General features: G+C 40.0%; 1 protein-coding gene across 3 annotated transcripts in view; it reads left to right on the top strand.

The window, feature by feature from the left end:
• mag (myelin associated glycoprotein) overlaps positions 1–18,940 on the top strand; it is a 36,137-nt gene that overhangs the window by 8,031 nt on the left and 9,166 nt on the right. For 2 of the 3 annotated variants that reach the window (XM_063199743.1, XM_063199744.1), the window contains exons 4-9: positions 1,953–2,249; positions 3,796–4,053; positions 5,048–5,308; positions 6,379–6,675; positions 7,042–7,141; positions 12,211–12,313. In XM_063199743.1, the coding sequence (XP_063055813.1) occupies positions 1,953–2,249; positions 3,796–4,053; positions 5,048–5,308; positions 6,379–6,675; positions 7,042–7,141; positions 12,211–12,313 (1,316 nt within the window). The remainder of the gene's footprint in view (positions 1–1,952; positions 2,250–3,795; positions 4,054–5,047; positions 5,309–6,378; positions 6,676–7,041; positions 7,142–12,210; positions 12,314–18,940) is intronic. The other variant, XM_063199745.1, reaches the window with a different exon arrangement.

Genomic DNA, 18,940 nt, shown 5'->3' on the forward strand with positions numbered 1-18,940 from the left:
GAAAAAAACGTTTTTTAAAAACACCTTTTTTTATGGATTTTTATGGCTTTAAATCTACAGAAAACCCCGCCCGAAACCTTTTTTTTAACTCACAGATGGGAAGCCTCTCAATCTGGCAACACCAGATTGTCTAATCTGCACCAAGGAGACTGAGGGATGGTGTATTTCATTCCTTCATCTGCTGTTTTTTTTGTCCCCAGAATGTCTCATGTTCTCCAACGTTGTGCACCAATTAACCTTCTTTTCAAGGACAGCTGGGTTTGCAAACAAAAAGTTAGGAAAGGCAGAGAAGGGAGGTACCTACAGTACCTAAACAAACTTTAATTATATAATGTTTATGTAATGGTAGACTATATTGTATAGGGCTGTTACGATACACTCAACTCACTATTAGGCTCATATCATGATTTTTGGCCCACAATTCGATAAACCCCACGATTTCACATTTAACAACATTATAAAGTAAAATTATGAATAAAACTATGATAGTTTATTGGTAGAATAGGTTACAAGCGGCTACTAATAATTTTAAAAAGTTTCAATGCAAGGATGATGATTTTAAGCTCGGAAGCACCATCACTTCATATCATGTGATAGCTTTCTGGACTGATGGTAACAAAACTTTGAAAGGACATATCACTGCTCCTTGTATCGCGACTCTGTGTATCACGATTTCTCGGTTCGGTACAATATCGTTACAGCTCTAATATTCTGTAATGATAAAAGAATATTTACATTTTAATTGGATAAAGCATCTAATGGACTTGAAACGTTTGGAGAATGACACACCAGTACACTCAGTAGTCTTGGCTTACTGAGGGGAAACTGGTGCTCAGGACAAAGGAGGGAGGGAAGGAGGGAAACATTGGCGGTCCTGAATGGATAGTGACTTTACAGACTTAAATGTGTGTGTGAGTGTAGATTTTCCCCTGGCCCCTGCTGTGTCCCCTATTCTGAACAACCCCTTGGTAATTTTGATCTAGAGTCGCAACTGCTGCCAGTCTGCTGCTGTGGGGGCATGTAATACTGCTGGATCGCATGGGTGCCACATCGGGATACAGTATTCATTTGCTTCCCTACTTTTTGGGGTTGATAAATCTTTAGCTTTCTCAACTTTAAACTGCAGACAAATTGGCTACATCTACCACTGCAGTGGTAACATTTACATGGACAAAAATACTCTATTAAGTGTATTTTTAGAGATCAACTTTGGGCTTCTTTTTTTAGCTTAAATTTTTTACGGTTACAGGTTTTTTTTTGGTTTGTTCTTTTCAGGGTTGATGTTTGTTTCTGTTATGCCGGTGATTTGAATATGTTTGGATGTTTGTAACTTAATCATCCTTCCTTACAAGTTAGCCACCAACAACAAGGCAGACACGCTCTGTGTCTGCCTTGGTCAGTTATGTGGATTTTAGGTACCACATACTCGCAAACAGCAAGGTCTTCTCTCACAAGGCATAATTTTTTTTTTCTTCGGCCGTGTTCTTTTGGGCTTGTTTACAGGACGCCAGTTGCTTATTTCTGTCACAAGATCTGGCAACACTGTCTATAAACCTTGTTTAAGCTCCAGAAAGGAGCTCAGTTGTTTACAATCTGATTACAATCTTTGGAGAAAGTATAACTTGCTCTGAAGCTCACAAGGGACCCTAGACCCACTAGGGTCTGTTTGCTTTTTGTAAGCCTTGGCAATTGTTACATTTTTCATCTAACTGCGTAAACACATCAAGGTAAAAGTCACAGATGATCACAATGTTATGGTAGAGTGAAAGTTACATTATCCCTTTATGCAAACACATCCCCAATAAAACTAAAATTGCATCTTCTGATTGATTGTTACCAGTTTTTCTTGTTATCTCGATCTCTTTCTATGCTCTCTCCATCCCTGCATAATCCTTCTGGCCTTTTTGTCATATATTTTCATTCTTTTCATGTCTTCCTCCTCATTACTGTAGATCAACCAAACGTTGATGTACCAGATGAGATTGTCAGTGATGACAGCCTGGACTTGACCTGTTACGCCCCAGACAACTGTCCCGACATGACCCCTGAGATTCACTGGATGTACACGGACTACCTGCCGGACCCCCTCTTCACAGCTGACTACTTGGAGGACAGCAACACCGCTGTCATCTCCAGCACCCTCACTTTCACGCCCAAGCCCATGCATCACGGCCAGCTGATTGGCTGTCGGGTGCACTACCCAAACACCACATTCGTCTATGAGCATCTCATTTCTTTGGATATCAAGTGTAAGTTCTAATACCATGTTTGTCTACGAACATCTCATTTCTTTGGATATCAAGTGTAAGTTCTAATACCATGTTTGTCTACGAACATCTAATTTCTTTGGATATCAAGTGTAAGTTCTAATACCATGTTTGTCTACGAACATCTCATTTCTTTGGATATCAAGTGTAAGTTCTAAGAGACGTGTGTTTTTGGTTCCCCTTGAACATAAAAATCAATGCCCAGTTTTCCCTGTATAGTTTGAAATATTAAGATTCAACTGAGTATTCAGCATCCAGTCATGAAAGTATAGTTTTGTTCTGATTTGACTTGTGATTTTAAACAATATACAGTACATGAGTTGCATGCTCCCTATTTAACCAGCAGTAGATGGTAGCTGGAGAAGGAAGTCGTATCTTTGTTGAGCTGATGTCCCTTATTACTTGCCATTCAGCCATTGTTTCATTCTGTTACAGGCATATAGAATCCACAGTGCCATGTATTTTTCAAAATGACCTTTGCAAACACCATTGTCAGGTTGAAAATTCTTACATTGTGGAACAGATTTTGACATATTGGTTCAGCTGTTTAATTTCTTGTCAGTGCAAAGCTACTAGGTGTTAGGTAGCCAACAGTGCCATTAGGGCCATAGCCAGGATTTTTTTTCAAATACCGTGGTCAAAGATTGTGATACATCTTAAAAATATGGTCAAACTTGACTGCAGTTATAGCTGTCAAGTCTGGCAAAGGATTCCAAAGGGACACTGCTTGATAAAGTTAAAAAAAGACTTTAATAAGACACATAATTTTCATGGGGATAATCTTAGTATCCTGTTTGTGAAAACGCTGTTAGGGGTGGCTAATGACTAGCAAGAATGGTGGATTCTGATTTCCAGACATCATCTGAGTGTTGTTATTGTTGTATTTATGCAATTAACATGCACGTTTTTGGTTGCCGTTGCTGTTTCTTCATCAAGTCATCAACAATGGTGTTTGTTGGTAGGCGGGGCAGTAACAGGAGGTGTTTAACATTTACTTGATCAATGAGTTAGAACAGTGTTCATATTTTTTTGTTTCCAATCCAACTGTTGTATCCTTGATTCACTTCAAAGACTGACTGTCGTGAGGCTGCACAATAATTGTGGATAAAATGTTTTCAACGTAGAGGCGGATATTTTGGCTCCGTCATAGATTAATATGACGAATTTTGAGAGGAAATACAGTGGACATGACCTCTGTGTCCTCAATGGTAGATACGTCACTCGGTGTAAGACTGTGTTGGCAAAACATTCGTCAGTTCTGGAAACACTGCCCACACATCCTGAGAAATGTTCCCCATGGCCAACAATGCTTCATACAGTCTCATACCCAGTCAGAACATGACATTTCACTTCAGGAACACCATTTTGCTCCATAGGCTACAGTGTGTCCCCTGACTGAATAAAAAAAGAAGTGCTGTATGGTGAATTAACTAAAATCTCATTATGCATTTTAGCCATTTGTCAGATGCCCCCCAGACGGTGTGGGTGAACGATATGTTGACAGTGTGTGTTTTCCTGTCTTTGTCAGATGCCCCCCAGACGGTGTGGGTGAACGTGTCGCAGGAGGTGATGGAGGGCAGCTCGGTGGTGCTCCACTGCGAAGTAGACAGCAATCCGGTGTCTCGCATCTCCTGGCTATTTGGGGAAGAGGAGCTCATGTCAGATACGGCTTCAAACATCTCGCTTTACATGGACGACCTCGATCCGACTCAGGAGGGCATCTACACCTGTGTTGGAGACAACGGCTATGGGATCATGAACACCTCCATGTATCTAGCTGTTAAGTGTACGTTTGTCTGATTCGCTTCCATGTTCTTACTCAATTTCATATTATTTTACTTGTTATACTGTTTATACTGTATATTGGGAACTGGGAAGCCAACGAGCGGGGCATAGGGGTCACTTGTCCCAGGCCCAAGCAGGGGGCCCCCCAAAATTTGGTCCTCATTGTATTGTATGTATTGGGTGACTTTTGGTAGCCAGGCCGCCCCCTCCTAGTGACGCAACACCTTCGGCGTTGCAACTAGTCAGGTCAAGAGCAATGCAAGTGCTTTCTGAGTTCCTTCACTTTGTCGGGAAGCAAGCAACCATAAGCAAACCAAGGGAGGCAGGTCAACCATGCCGTTTGGGAAATGTTAACTGTTGGTCAGACCAAGTCTCGAAGAGATTTGAACGTAAATGATAATCAGGCTAGACTTTTGGCCCTTTTCCACTACCCGTTTTCTACCCAGTGCAGCCCCACACAACACAACCTGCCGTTTATGGGTTTTTTTAAGTACCACATGGCACAGCCACCTCTGGAAGGTTTTTTCAGATTTTTGTAGATTTTCGAAAAATGTGATTTCCACCTGTGAGGGTTACTGTGTAAACAAACCTGAAGAAAGAACGTCAACATGTGACTGTGTTATTTTGAGCAAACAAAAACATCGTCCTCATATTTGTAAAAGACTGTTATAGAAATTGAAGTGCCATACGATTAAGATGGTTCATTACCTGGTCAGGTATTGTGACACTGTCTGTCTGTCACTCTGCTTGTCTGTCTGTGTGTTTGTCCACCCGCTGTGTTTTGGGTTGTCTGTACGGGGTGCTAAACACACATTACATCTAGCATCTAGCATCTTTTACAATTATACTACCCCCAGTGAGCTATTCCATAGCCTGTACCTCTATGCAATACACGTCATTTAAATACACACAATATAGAAAGAAAAAAATGGAGATCATAATGTAATGTCTACCTCATATCCTCATGACTGTTGCAAATGTGTTACTTTTTGCAGATCCACCCCGCGATCCTTGGGTGAATAATTCTGTCACAGTGCTGGAGGGTTCGTCTGTGCACGTTCACTGCAAGACGCAAGGCAACCCAGTGCCGACCCTCACGTGGCTGAAAGACGGAGAGCTGGTGGGCACCATCAGGGCGGACGAGCTCTCTGTGCTGGAGCTGCTGGACCTGACGCCTCACGGAAGTGGCCAATACCGCTGCTTGGCAGAGAACGAGCATGGACGCTCATCCAGCTCACTGAACATCACAGTGGAGTGTAAGAGTCAATAGTTTATTGGCAATGTGAAAAAAGGCAACAATCCAACTGGAAAATACTTAGTTTTATTGCTTTACTAGTAGAGGCCAGGGGTCTTTTACTGAAATATTTTTTGTTAACTTGAACTTGCTACCTCTTGGTCAAATCTTGAAACAGTACCCTACAAAGTGTCTTATCATAGCTATGCTGATGACACTCAAATGTACATGGCTATCCCTTGACTGTAGCAATATTAGTTTCCGGTTGACATCCACAGTCTTAGCAAAATGAAAATTGTTTCCTTTTTTTTTTGGCTATTGCTGGATTTCCCAATGGTATCATGTTACCCATCAAAACTGATTTCATGGCATTGAGGAGACAAATATTTTCATCCAGAAAAAATGTCTGGAGCGCCCGCTGTCGACCAATTTCTTAAATTTGTTTAACGTTCTATTTTACCCCAAATGCAATGTGAATTAGTCTGACTAACCAAAGAATGACTGGCTTATTTTATGCAACTGCGATTTAAAAGCTATTTAAAGGCCGTTTAAAAAAAATGTTTTGTAGAAATACTGCCGCTCCACTGTGTCTCGGGTTGTATGTGCAGTGATTGTGTCTGAGCAGAGAGTTCGCTGGATGGATTGGGTCTTTAATGATTCTCCATGCTGTTTTCTGGCTGAGCTGCACATACATGGAGTCCATAGAGGGAAGTGTTGTTCCTATAATCCTCTCTGCAGTCTTGATTAATCTTTGCAGAGGCTTCCTCTCAGCCTGTGTGGTGTTGCCATACCAGACAGTGATGCCTGTGACAAACCCAGACGTTGTAGAACTTTATTGAAACAATTCAACACCAATTGTGTGCTGTTATCAAAGCTAAAAGCAGTACAACAACACATTAGTGGGTTTTATGGTGGGGCCAAAATTGCATGACAATTGTATATGGTAATGTGCAATTTTCTATTGTAATTGTCTTAAACTCCACTGACCAATGCTGGGTTACTTTGTTGTTCTCTCTCTCTCTCTCTCTCTCTCTCTCTCTCTCTCTCTCTCTCTCTCTCTCTCTCTCTCTCTCTCTCTCTCTCTCTCTCTAGTCGCTCCTGTTCTGCTGGATGAGTCTAAGTGCACAGTTGTCCGAGAGGGTGTCCAGTGTGTCTGCATGGCGACAGGGAATCCCGAGCCTGTCATTGAGTTCTACCTCCCTGACCTCAACATCACCATCAACGAAACAGAAAATCGATTCAATTACTACACGCATACAGATGGTCACACGTCAACTGGGATGATCAAACTACGCGACAAGAGTGGACAGGGCACGGGTATTCATGTGCACTGCAGCATCACAAATATATACGGCACTGAGACCGTCCAGCTGGAACTTCAGCAGGAAAGTGAGTGAAATATTTCATGATCCGTTCAGTCCCCTCCAAAAATATTGGAATGGCAAAGCAAATCCCCTTCTTTCACAAGACGTTTGTTTTTAAAGGTGCACTTGTCACATGTCATGTGTTTTAGTAGTTTATTTCCAGAATTCATGCTGCTCATTCACAAATGTTACCCTTTTCACAAATACTTACCACCACCCTCAAATTCTATGTAGGTAATTGTAAGTGGGTAATTGCATTTTTTCATACATGAAAAGGATTTGTTTATTTATTTGCTTGTTTATTTTTAATCTGTGTAAATGATGTATATATTAAGAAATCATGTTAATTACCTCGTAGTAAGGTAACTGTGACACAATCACTTTTTTTCAGAAAAGTACATGATGGCTGTTATTGTGGGAACAATTGGAGGAGTGGCAGTCATTGCATTCATCATTGCTGCAGTGAGATATGTTGGGCATAGCAACAAGAAGTAAGTGTGGCAATACAGACAGAACTGCAGTGAATCAAGACGTGCATTATATTTTGTATGAACAAAATGATATGGTCATTGAATTGTACTATCATTTGCAATCAATCTGACAAGCTTCACCATCAAACCTTTCAACAAAGACTAAGTGACTGTCTGTATGGACAATTATCTGCCCCAACATTTCTTAGTTCATGAACTACTGGTGGTTAATGGAATGTACAGTTCTCTAACGTGGACATTTCTTTCATGGTAATGTGGTTACTGGTAAAACTAAAAGTCAAATAACATTTTTTTGTAACTGACAGATTAGAGTTTCGGGGGTGTTTTGGTCAGAAATCTCCTGTACTCATAATGCCATACTTTCAAACTGCAGAACTTCACAGCCAAAGTCAGATTGTCACAGAAAATAATCTAAGGTGAAAATGAAGCTGCCATCATAAGTACAATGTGTTAATTAGTATTTGGAACATATAGGCCTACTGAGAATCGTGCGCCTCTGAAATACCATTAGCTGGGATGTGCTGACCTTTAATATTCTGATGAGCAGATAAATGTCTTGGCAGACATTTCAGCCCACATTCCAGTTAATGAATGGATTACTGAGAAAAATACATTTGTTTTATTTTTATGGATGCTAATTAGACACATAAACTAGGAATTGTCTTTCAAATTCCAAAAATAGTTGCTCACAGGCACAGCTTAATGCTGTTGACAAACAGGTCCAAGTTAAATAATAATATTCTCGAGTAAAAGTTCCCTTCTGTCTCCTGACTCCTTTATGAGTTTCTACATCCAAGGTTGGCATTTACAAAGGCTACTACGGTACAATGGAAATGTATACTTTGTTGTGGATGTAACTTCTTGAAGCTATCCTAGACTTGAGTAGATCTATCATTGTTATTATTGTTCTTATTTACGCAAGTGTGTGACACATGGAATGCAAGCAACTCGGGAAAAGCGAGGAAAAGCAGTTTTGATCAGATGGTTCTCTTATATATTTTTCTCGATTTGGATGTTGTACATGAATTATCAAAACAGCTGAAGTTGAAAACAGCTACAGACTTGTAGTGTGCAAGTCTAAGAAATTGTAAGTTAAGATGTAAAATTGAAAGAGATTATTACCTCCCCCAACCTGCACAATGTCCTCCAAACCCTGTACACTTTGGGACTGAGGGAGAAATAGGGCCCAGGCACTTTTGGCTCAAAGGGCTCCCCCTATTAATTAGGGGCACAGAACTGACTCACCAGTGGGCCCCTATTTTCAGAAATGTAAGGGTGCAGGGCCCACCGGGAAATGCCCGGTATGACAGATGGCCAGTCCAGCTGGAAACAGCTGAAATAATTCTCTGTCGAAGGAATAACAGTTATTCTCAGGTTCATGTATGAGAGGGAGGCCAGGGTCCTAGCTTCTTGTCTGTCTGGTGGGTGGAACAGTCAGTGCTTGGAGAGAGGGGAGGGATATCAGCATCCTGAGCGCCGTCATGGTACGGGGTTCCTTTTTTTCCAAACTATCAGCTAAAATGACATTTTACCACCTCCTACAGGATGGTTTCCATAATGCCTTGCCGCCTGCTGATGTTCATGCCAGCAGTGTTAACCGTGCACAAATATGCTGGCAATCAAATTAAGCTATTTGTTCCAATAGACAACATGGCATCTGGTGTTCTATAGCAATAGCAATAGTATTTCTATAGCACATTATCATACATAATTGTCATTCGATGTGCTAAAGACAAAAGAGGAGAGAGAAGAAAATAAATTATAGAAACTACAATACTAGCAGTCTAGGAACAAGTAGATAACTATCACCACAGGCAGATTTTTTGGGGGCAGTTCTATTTTTTTGAGAGGAAGCTGGTTCCACCGTTTGGCAGCATAATGACTAAGTGCCATTTCACCCTGTCTGGATTTTACCCTGGGCACAACCAGTGGAGGAGACACTGGCGACCTAAGACATCTATTAGGATGATATCGCTCTAGCATATCTACAATATATTTAGGGCCTAAGCCATTTAGTGGCTTAGACTTTCAGGAGAGTTTTAAACTCAATTCTAAATCTCACTGGTGGGCAGTGTAATGGCCTATGTACTGGAGTGCTATGCTGTGAGCACAGGAGTGTAATATTGTAAGAGTTGGTAGCCTTTTGACCTTTATAACCATTTGATTTGTGGTACTATCAACATCCAATGTTTAATTACATTCCTATTGGTATGGGTAGCATAATATAAAGGTGTCATAGCTGAAAATACAAATATTTGTGTGTAATGATTACTCTTACCATAAGAGCTACAACCAGTAATATTGAATACAGATTTACTTGCAGCATTGAAAATCCCAGAAAAACGACAATGTAAATTGCTGGTAGGATCGTTTTCTTCAGTAAATCATATGAGCCATTGTTTTCACTGAGGGAGAGGTAGAGAGTGAACAGGGTGGCTAGGGTTTCTCTGAAGGCTGATCAACGCAGACACTGCCAGGCTATACTGCCATGCTAAGGCAAAGTGCACTAACTAGGCCTACATTTTGTCAAAATTGAGTTTAGACTGGTATAAAGGATCTTCATTACACCCCCTTTATCTTGTGACAAAGTCTCGAGTCCAAATGTGTCCCATTTTAGAGATGGTGTTATGTCAATTTCTCAATAACTACCATATACCAAGAATTTGGAAGACATTTTTCTCAGTTTCAATGTTACCATAGTTACTGCACTTTGACTTTGTAGGACAGTATAGTTAAGGCAGTAGACTTTATGCTTTGGATATACCATGGGTCAGTTTAGAAAAGACTGCGCTAATCCAATGTGCTTTATTCAACTGAACCAAACATTAAAATCACACAAACACAAACCAAATGATGTTTGCCCCCCAGCAGCACAGCCTCCCACCCCCAGCATGATTCCTTAGCCATTGCCTTATTAACAAATTAATTATAGCTGAACACATAGGATTAACAACACTAACCCTGACCTCAATATCATGGCGACAGATATTACAAGGATTACTACTCTCAAAAGTACTCTCTCTCTCTCTCTCTCTCTCTCTCTCTCTCTCTCTCTCTCTCTCTCTCTCTCTCTCTCTCTCTCCCTCTCTCTCTCTCTCTCTCTCTCTCTCTCTCTCTCTCTCTCTCTCCCTCTCTCTCTCTCTCCCTCTCTCTCTCTCTCTGTCTCTCTCTCTCTCTCTCTCTCTCTCTCTCTCTCAGACACACGCACAAATATTTTTTTCACACTGGGATTTGAAAGGAGATTTGGCTCTAAGTCAGGATGATTTCTTGTTACTCATATAAACTGGTGAAAGATGGCTTGTAAATTATTGTTTTCTTCTTAAACGTTTATATAATATAAAACTGAAAACTGGTGAAATAATTTATCTTATCGTGTAGTTCATCTTTTCTTTTAGGTGTACAGTATATCAATCATATGATAATCGTATAGGCCTACTGCTGTACAACCGTTGCAAAAAGTTTTGACGCCTATCGATCTGTTTGGAACAACAGCTAATAACCTTACTTTCAAATAATCACTTGGCTTCAGAATTCACTCATATAACAGCTACAACCTTCCAAAATAAGGTTTTATGCACAAAAATAAGTGTGTTGCACTGAAGATGTATCATTTAATGAACATAGAAAGGGCAGATTTTGGCAAGACAAAAGTGTTGTCACCTCCAGAAAATAATGTGATAAATCACTTCAAAACACACCAATATTTTACATAACATCAGAAAATGAAGTACTGGTGCTGTAAGATCCAAATTTATATTTAATATGACTTCTTTTAGCTTGAAGGACTGTATCCATGTGTTTCAGCAAAGACGCATACAATTTGTTGATGAAGTCATTTGGAATTGCAAAAAACAGCCTTGCATGCCTCCCGGAGTTTATCCAGATGTTTTGATTTTATTTTCCATGCTTCCTCTTTCATCCTACGCCAGACATAATCAATGATGTTCATGTCTGGTGACTAGGCTGGCCAATCTTGTACCCAAGTGACAAGACTTGATAACAAGACTGTTGTGTGAAGTGGGAGAAAGTGGATTTTTTTTTTAAGTGAGCATGGTTATAGGAAGCTGTTATTTAAGTTCACCACAGTTATCTAATGAAGTAGAAATATAAACTGGGGTGATTACTTCCCATGACACAAAATGCAGCACATGGCAAGGAATGGCATATTTGGGTGTCATCTACCACAGAAGCCTCTCCCACAGTCCAGTCACAAAAAAAGCCTGCCAAGAGTTTGCCAGGCAAAATGAAGGCTAATGGGACTCATACTCTGAAATCATGATCCCAAGATCAATCTGCATCAAAACTGTATGGTGTTTGAGATGAAAAATATGAAAAAAATACATGGTGCCTAAAGTGAAACATGGTAGAGATACAGCTGTTATGTGGGGCTGCATGCATACTGGTGTTTGATGGCTTTTATCATTGATTAAATCTTGATGTATTGCTCTACGAATAGCGAATATGCTACCATTACTCATTGACCTTCATTGTTTTTCATTGTGTTGCTTTCCATGATTACAATGACCCTAAACATATGGATTTTCTGAAGAGGTGAGAGTGATTCAGTGATTAAGCATGACACCTGGTGTTTTGAAGTGACTTATCTGCTCATTTTCACATTATGTTCAATAGGCGGCAAAACTTTTGTCTTGTGAAAATCTGCCCTTTCTGTGTTCATTAAATGGTTAATCTCCCTTTGGTGCAAAACAAATCTGTTATGAAAGATTGTCCGACTTTGTCACATGATGTCCACCAGAGACAATAGCAATATTTTGTACCATTTGGGAGTCAACACATGGAGTAAAAAATAGTTTAAAAAAAAAAGTAATTTAACTTGCCATAAACAGTTAAGAGCTATGAACAAACTAGTTCATTTTGAAATGTATGAACTGAACGTTGAATTAGCTCCTATAGAAAATGAACTTTCCCAACACATGTTACCATTTGGGAGTCAACGTATGTGAGTAAAAAAAATACGTAATTTAACCTGCCATGGGATTCAATGTGTTAAGTAAAGAACGTGCGCTTAAAGAAAGAGTGTCTGACTTTTGGCACATGATGTCCCCCAGAGAGAATGACAACCCTGGGCAGGACCTGGTTTCTAAACTGGAGAATCCCTCAATGTTCTACAGCGCAGTCAAGAAGGACAAACACAGTCTGAGGAAGAAAGTGGTGAGAAATAATAATATTATAATAATAACTATGATGATGCCTATGGTAAAAAATTAATAATAGTAATTTGTTAAAATATTTTTCTTTCCTCTTAAATGAGATTTTTCATACTACCCCAACTCAAAAATGTTTTGTTAAATGTTTTTGTAAATAAGAAAAACACTATGTTTCTCATATCACATAAGCAACATAGAATTTCAGATTAGTCTGATGACTATGGATCAATTACTGAATGTTTATGTATTATTATTGTATTGGATATTTGTGGTCATTTCAAATGTTTCAAATGCAACAGGTTTCACAAACAATTGGCACAGTGTCAGTAGAATACTAAATGATGATTAATGCCCTGTTCACGTTAGCAGGAAATGCACAGACTTTTGATTCTCCCAGGTTACAGAAGATATGATTCATTCTTGTTGTAGTTTAAAAGGAATAACTGCTGGATTATGGTATGGTAATGCAGTAGTGCCTCTGCTAATCTGCTTATCCATAGGGGGTTAAAGTAAGTGTGTGTAGTGTGGGTCAACATGTAGCAAAAATCAGGTTTAGGAACATTTTATTTAGATTTTTCCCATTTCAGTTTTTATGTTCTACAAACCCCATAGTCTTCAAATCCACTTGTTCCATTTTTTTCCTTAATTTTGAGTACCAAAATCCAAGATGGCTGACATTACATGACATTCGAGCAAAAATGACATACAGTATTTGATGTTTTAAAGTCTATGAGGTCATTGTTTTTTCTTGTATTTGCAATATTCACGATGGATACAAGACTTTTCAGTCAGCTATTACATTACTGTATTGAAATAATTGTTTAATATGTTGTAAAAAAAAATCAACATGGCGTCCAAAAAAACATTGAACTCATCAACTTAAATAATGTGTCTCATCCCAATCTGAGCTGATACCTCTGGCCATTTGTGTTTCATTTATTTGTAGGACCTATCTGAGTACAAAGCAACCTGTTTCCTTTTTTCCATTAACTTTTTGAAGCAAAATCCAAGAAGGCCGACATCATAGTAAAATAAGTACATTTTTAATGTCTATAAAGCCATTCTGCAGTCTTATACGCCTATTGTTAATATCTTGATAGGTACATGACTGTCATTACACAAAATGTTCTCACCATTTATTTAATCAAAATTGTCAACATTTAACATGGCACCCATTTTTTTTTAATTTGTAGTTTGTTTCTAGTTGTATTTGTAGTTTATTTGTAGTCTCGGAGGAAGAGCATCTGGAATGTTTTGGGGTGACAAACTATAAACCTTGTATGCAAATATTGGCTTGCAATTGGCTAGTTGCAAAAAGTGGGCCAGTTGCTTCCGACTAAATTCTCTAGACTGATCAGGAAGTAAAAGAAAAGCCTATTCATTTATTTCATAGAACAGCTGCTTTAGGATTATCCAACAGAATGGGCAAGGGGACCACCATGAAATTCCACACATTATTGTAGAGAATACTGTACAGAATCATTGAGGGAGACACAGTTTCATTTCATTTTTTTAAGTTATTCATATTTTTCATTATAGATTCACACGTCACCTATACTACATGATGTTCAAAGATGACCCAAGACCACTTGCTGACCAGAACCGATTTAAATACTTACATTTTCGTAGTAAATTACATTTAACAGATGCCAAAGGTCTTACAAAGGTTAGCGCATGATAGTGTGGCCATTACTAGGGTCTTGGGTGTGCTCTGACTGTCATGCCAATGAGCCACTCTCTTTTCTGTAATTGTCAAAGCATAGGTTTGGTGTTACGCTCTTAAGCATGAGTGTAAAGGGGGCTGCATACTCCACGTTACTAGGCGTTAGTCCGTGCATCACGCACGCTAATAGCATGCGCCATCATGTGACCCGAAATGACGTCATGTCCCCCTTCGCAAGGCCAAAATTCTTGGCGCGGCGCGAGTTCGTGCGCAGGGGAATTTTTCTGGCGCGGCACGTCTACCAGCAGCGACCACCAGGAAGTAGGTAGGCAGAAATAGCAGATGACAAGAGTTGCCTTGAAAGAGTAGTGTAGTAGCCCATACAGCAACTGGACAACAGGACCCTACATCATTTTGAGGATAATACAATGTCTTGAAGCTATGTTATCGTCTTCCTAAAATTTTGTGCTGTGAAGCAATTGTCTACTTTGTTCAGTAAAGCATGTTGTGTTTCGCGATCTATTTGCAAAGGTCTGCATGGCACATGGCATTGTTAGTGATCTGCCATTTTGTCTTGTGTAGGCCTAGTATGTGGTCTGCAACAAAATGTGCAACAGAATCTAACGTTTCTCCCATGAACAACGGAGGGCACGCTTTCGTAGCCAGGCCGCGCCCTCCTAGCAACGCAACATCTTCGACGTTGCGACTAGTCTCAAAGAGATTTGAACATCGATGAATTACCTTCAGGATCAGATCGGCAACAAGGCGCAAATGAGTTTTTGGGACTAAGAATGGTCTGCCACTTTCGATGATGTCATTAGGCTTATATATATTAATGGTTCTCAAGCCAAATGGCGCAAAGTACGCACTTGAAGTATGCCGACCCCTTTAGCTTTCCTTGTTTGAACTATAACCAAAATCCATTGGCTACGGTGTAGTACATGGGCGTAGCTTACTTAAACACACACTGGGGTCAATTTCCTTCTTGAAACGTGCACATATGGTACATCTGGGTGAGTCAGACTTCTCAGAAGTACGTCTCTTCAATGAGACAATATTGTTTTTCTCAAATGTTGCATTTGAAATGGCCACAGATGTCCCATGTAAGCATAAAAAACGATATTCCCTCGAATTATTCTCAAATATATATTTTTAAAATAATTTCAGAATTTTTTTACATTTCACAAAATGTCACAACTTTTCTGAGTTGGGGTTGACTAAATAGATTGTTAAGTGTCTTATAACTTACTTGATAATCCACATGGCGCTCAGCTACAAACTACTGCTTCTAATTCTTTGTATGAATTTGTCCTATATGCAGGTCCTCTACTAATCACCACTACTAAACTGCCAGTGCTATTTTAACTCTGGACTGCATTTGCACTAACTCAATTATTAATGGAGGTCAACAACGGAATAAGCAAACGTGGAGCCACAGTGGTGCACTTGTTGATGTTCCATACAATGGCCCTCATTTATCAAACTTGCGTAGAAACCATCGCAGAAATGAACGCAGATCTCGTCGTACGATGAAGCTCACGTGAGATTTACTAAACATGTGTAGGCTACCTCTCCAATCCCATTAGGTGCGATCGACTTAGAATTTTGTCGACAGATGGACAGAAAACATGTGAGCGAGAACTTGTTGTCACGATGTGGGTGTTATTAAAACAGCGCATTTAGAGTCTTCCACAAATATGAACGTGACTATGAGCTCGCACTTTGCTCTACTAATAGACCACGTGTGAGGAGTGGGGGGACAGGCAGTGAGGAGGAGCTGAAGTGGGGACCTGCGCAAACTTGTGTAGAGGTGTGAGACAAGACTATACACACGTGAGTGAGTTGTTGACCAACCAGTTCATGGGCACGTGACCTCGGAGGCAGTCCGCAGACGAGCGTTGAAGGGGATAAGCAACTGCAGAGGTTGCAAGATCTGACTGCAGTCGCATTCATCCCGCGATAGTTTGACACCATGTGACATGTCACCTCGTCGACGCAACATCACCGACATTTTGAAGTTTGACAGGAAATCTAACCGTCATGCAGCATTTTCATCCAGAGTGCATTGCTGTCTAAATGCGCATGCATGCGTTGATGACTAATCGAATGCACTTATTGTAAGACTAAGAGCGAGCGGTTGTTGATAAATCCAGCGTCTGAAAACCATCGTAATTAGAATAATCACACCTTCTCTACAACGGCGGGAAGGAGACCGCACCCCTGAGTCTGCGACATGGAGAGACGCAAACGGCTAAAACATCTACGTTTGTGGTTGATTGACAGCTTGAAATTAGGCTTTACGCAAGGTAGACAACAAAATAACACGTGTAAATAGGCCTAATCAACAGCAGTAGTCAACAGTGTTTCGGTTCTCAATATGGAAGGGGTAGGCCAAGAGATTGATTTCCAAATAGTTACAATGAAATGTTTGATTGACTACAGTGGACATAATGAAGATATTTTTATATCTATATTATTATATTGTATTTTTTTCTAAAATAAAATATGACGATAAACCTTTTTTTGTAAACGAGGTCAAGAAAAGGGTCCTACACAGTGCCCAAACCATTTGTTGGGGAAGGAGAGTTTTACATGTCCAGTGCACTGTCCTTCTCGCGCTCATGTGCGCACTCTCTCCTGCGCTCCAGTCCTTCGAGGGGATATCCCTTTTGCCACCTAAATGGACGACTATAAAGTGTTATCGGACACACACGTGTCAGGTGTGTATTCGGATAGTCGTGCGTAGTTGTGTGGATCAGCACTGCCCTCACGATCCGATTCGATCACGATTCGGGAGGTAGTAGATCCGATTCGATTTGATTCTATTAGATCCAATCCGATCCGATCTGATCCGATTCAATTCTACAATGCTTTGCAATGCATTACATTTCTACTGAACACAAAGCAAATGTTTAATCAGCCATGATGAGGCAATACAAGTAGTCAGATACTGAGCAACAATTTATTGGCTGTTTTCTGTATCAGTCTGTATCAGTCTTGAAGTGCTTTTATTTAATTTAACATTCATTTGCTCCCGAAATATTCCTGGAAGTAATTGAAACTTTAAAAAATTGCCAGATCGATTCTGGAACTTGCCGGATCGATTCTGGATCATCCATGCCCCGCATCGATTCGGATCGCCGAATCGATCATTGTTGACACCACTAGTCGTGCGAAACAGCGAAACTCAACCGGGAGATTATTACTGTATTGATTGATGTGCGCCTGAACTCCCAGCTGTTAAAAAGAACGTCGGCCCCCATTGATCCCACGACTGAAGGCACGTTCCAATATGAGGCTGTATATTGCACAAATATTCACATATCACGTCAAATCACAAATTAGATGTCTTTTGCAGTTGTTGACCTTGGCCTATGCCAAATTAACGCAGCACTCCCAGGAAGGATGCACCAATTCAAACAGGTAGTTGGCTTATAGCCAAAATATACAATGTAAAAACATTTTGTAGGCTACTTATGTAGGCCACATATTTATGATAATGAGTTGTTGCGCTACAACTGCTGCTCCAGTTGGTGATGATAGTCATCTCAAGTCCAACTTGAAAACGGCGTACACCGTCTGAGAGCAGTCGTAGGATTTCATCTTTCCTTCGCTTACGATGAGATTTGATAAATGCCAACTGGTCGTAGAAAAAGAACGTACGCACGACGTGCGCATGATTCTCGTCGTACGCTGCTTTGATAAATGAAGGCCAGTGTGCAGTCAAATTGAACCCTGGGTAACAGGTTCAGGTCCGGCCTGTGTCGTTTCCCAGCCCAACCATGACTCCAAAACTCTGGTGCTCTTACCTCTCAAATTTCCAAATGACAAGTAACATTACTGTTATTTTAGTCCTAAATTCTGAGCAGGAGCGTATGCCACATATAAAGACAATTGTTGACACAAGCCATTCCTGCTAGCAAGTTTTATGAGAATATTAATCAAATATATAAAATTAAACAGGATATGAGGTTGTGTTAATATTGCCTCTTTCATAGATGATATGTGTCGAAATGAAAAATACCATTATCTCAAATCTTGGTTTGTCCATGTTTGTATTTTTGTTCGACCGGGAGGCTGCAATGCTTCAAACTAGGACATAACTGACACCCAGTGGGATATTGGGAAGTTCCTTGTCATTGGTCTGGTAGCCCATTACTACCACATCCCATTATATTAGTCAGACAATTGACCGCTGAATACGTATTGTCTTAAAAAACAGAGACCCATTCGTCCGACATCCCATTTCTTAAATAAATATTATATTAATTAGTCCGACCACACACATTGAAACTATGTCCAAACAAAAACAATTCCTAGCTCTAACCGTCAGTTAAGGCATGTTCTGTCAGTATACAATTGTTTAGTGTTGTAATTGTATAATTATTCACTTTTGTTAACTGAAAAGTTAAACGTATGCCCAAACCAATACATTTCCTTACTCTATGACTGTCAGCAAAGGCTTGTTTTTGCGTGTGTATTTTTTGTCTGAAAAGACGTTCCCACAGTGTAATCTGAGCGTCACAAGCATCTGTCGGACTAATGGGATGTCGGACCAATGGGATTCTTGCTATGCTCCTCAAGCATACATTTTCCTATACACCTTTTTTCTACTGTGGCAGCGTTAAATGCTGCTGCTGAAAAATGTGAACTTTGTGAACCCTGAGTTATATAAATGTGTTAGTTATAATGTTTTAAGTTTTAATGGCATTAAGAAGTTAATCCGATGGTAGCTTTACTAATATAAAACGTCTTTTCAATCCATAAGCGTAGGCGACTGTGGCATGGTGAGGCTATTCTTTTTCAAATATACACCAGACCTGAGTAGTTCCATGCAGCTTTCCTACAGTAACTCCACTCATTAGATATGAGAGAATGCACATTGGATTTGTTTTCCGAAGCCAAGCTTTTATTATCATTTGTCCATCCTTGCCACCAGCAAATTCCTTCAAAAATGCTCTCTGTTCA

Source organism: Engraulis encrasicolus, chromosome 5 (assembly GCF_034702125.1).
Source record: "Engraulis encrasicolus isolate BLACKSEA-1 chromosome 5, IST_EnEncr_1.0, whole genome shotgun sequence".
Taxonomy (NCBI): domain Eukaryota; kingdom Metazoa; phylum Chordata; class Actinopteri; order Clupeiformes; family Engraulidae; genus Engraulis; species Engraulis encrasicolus.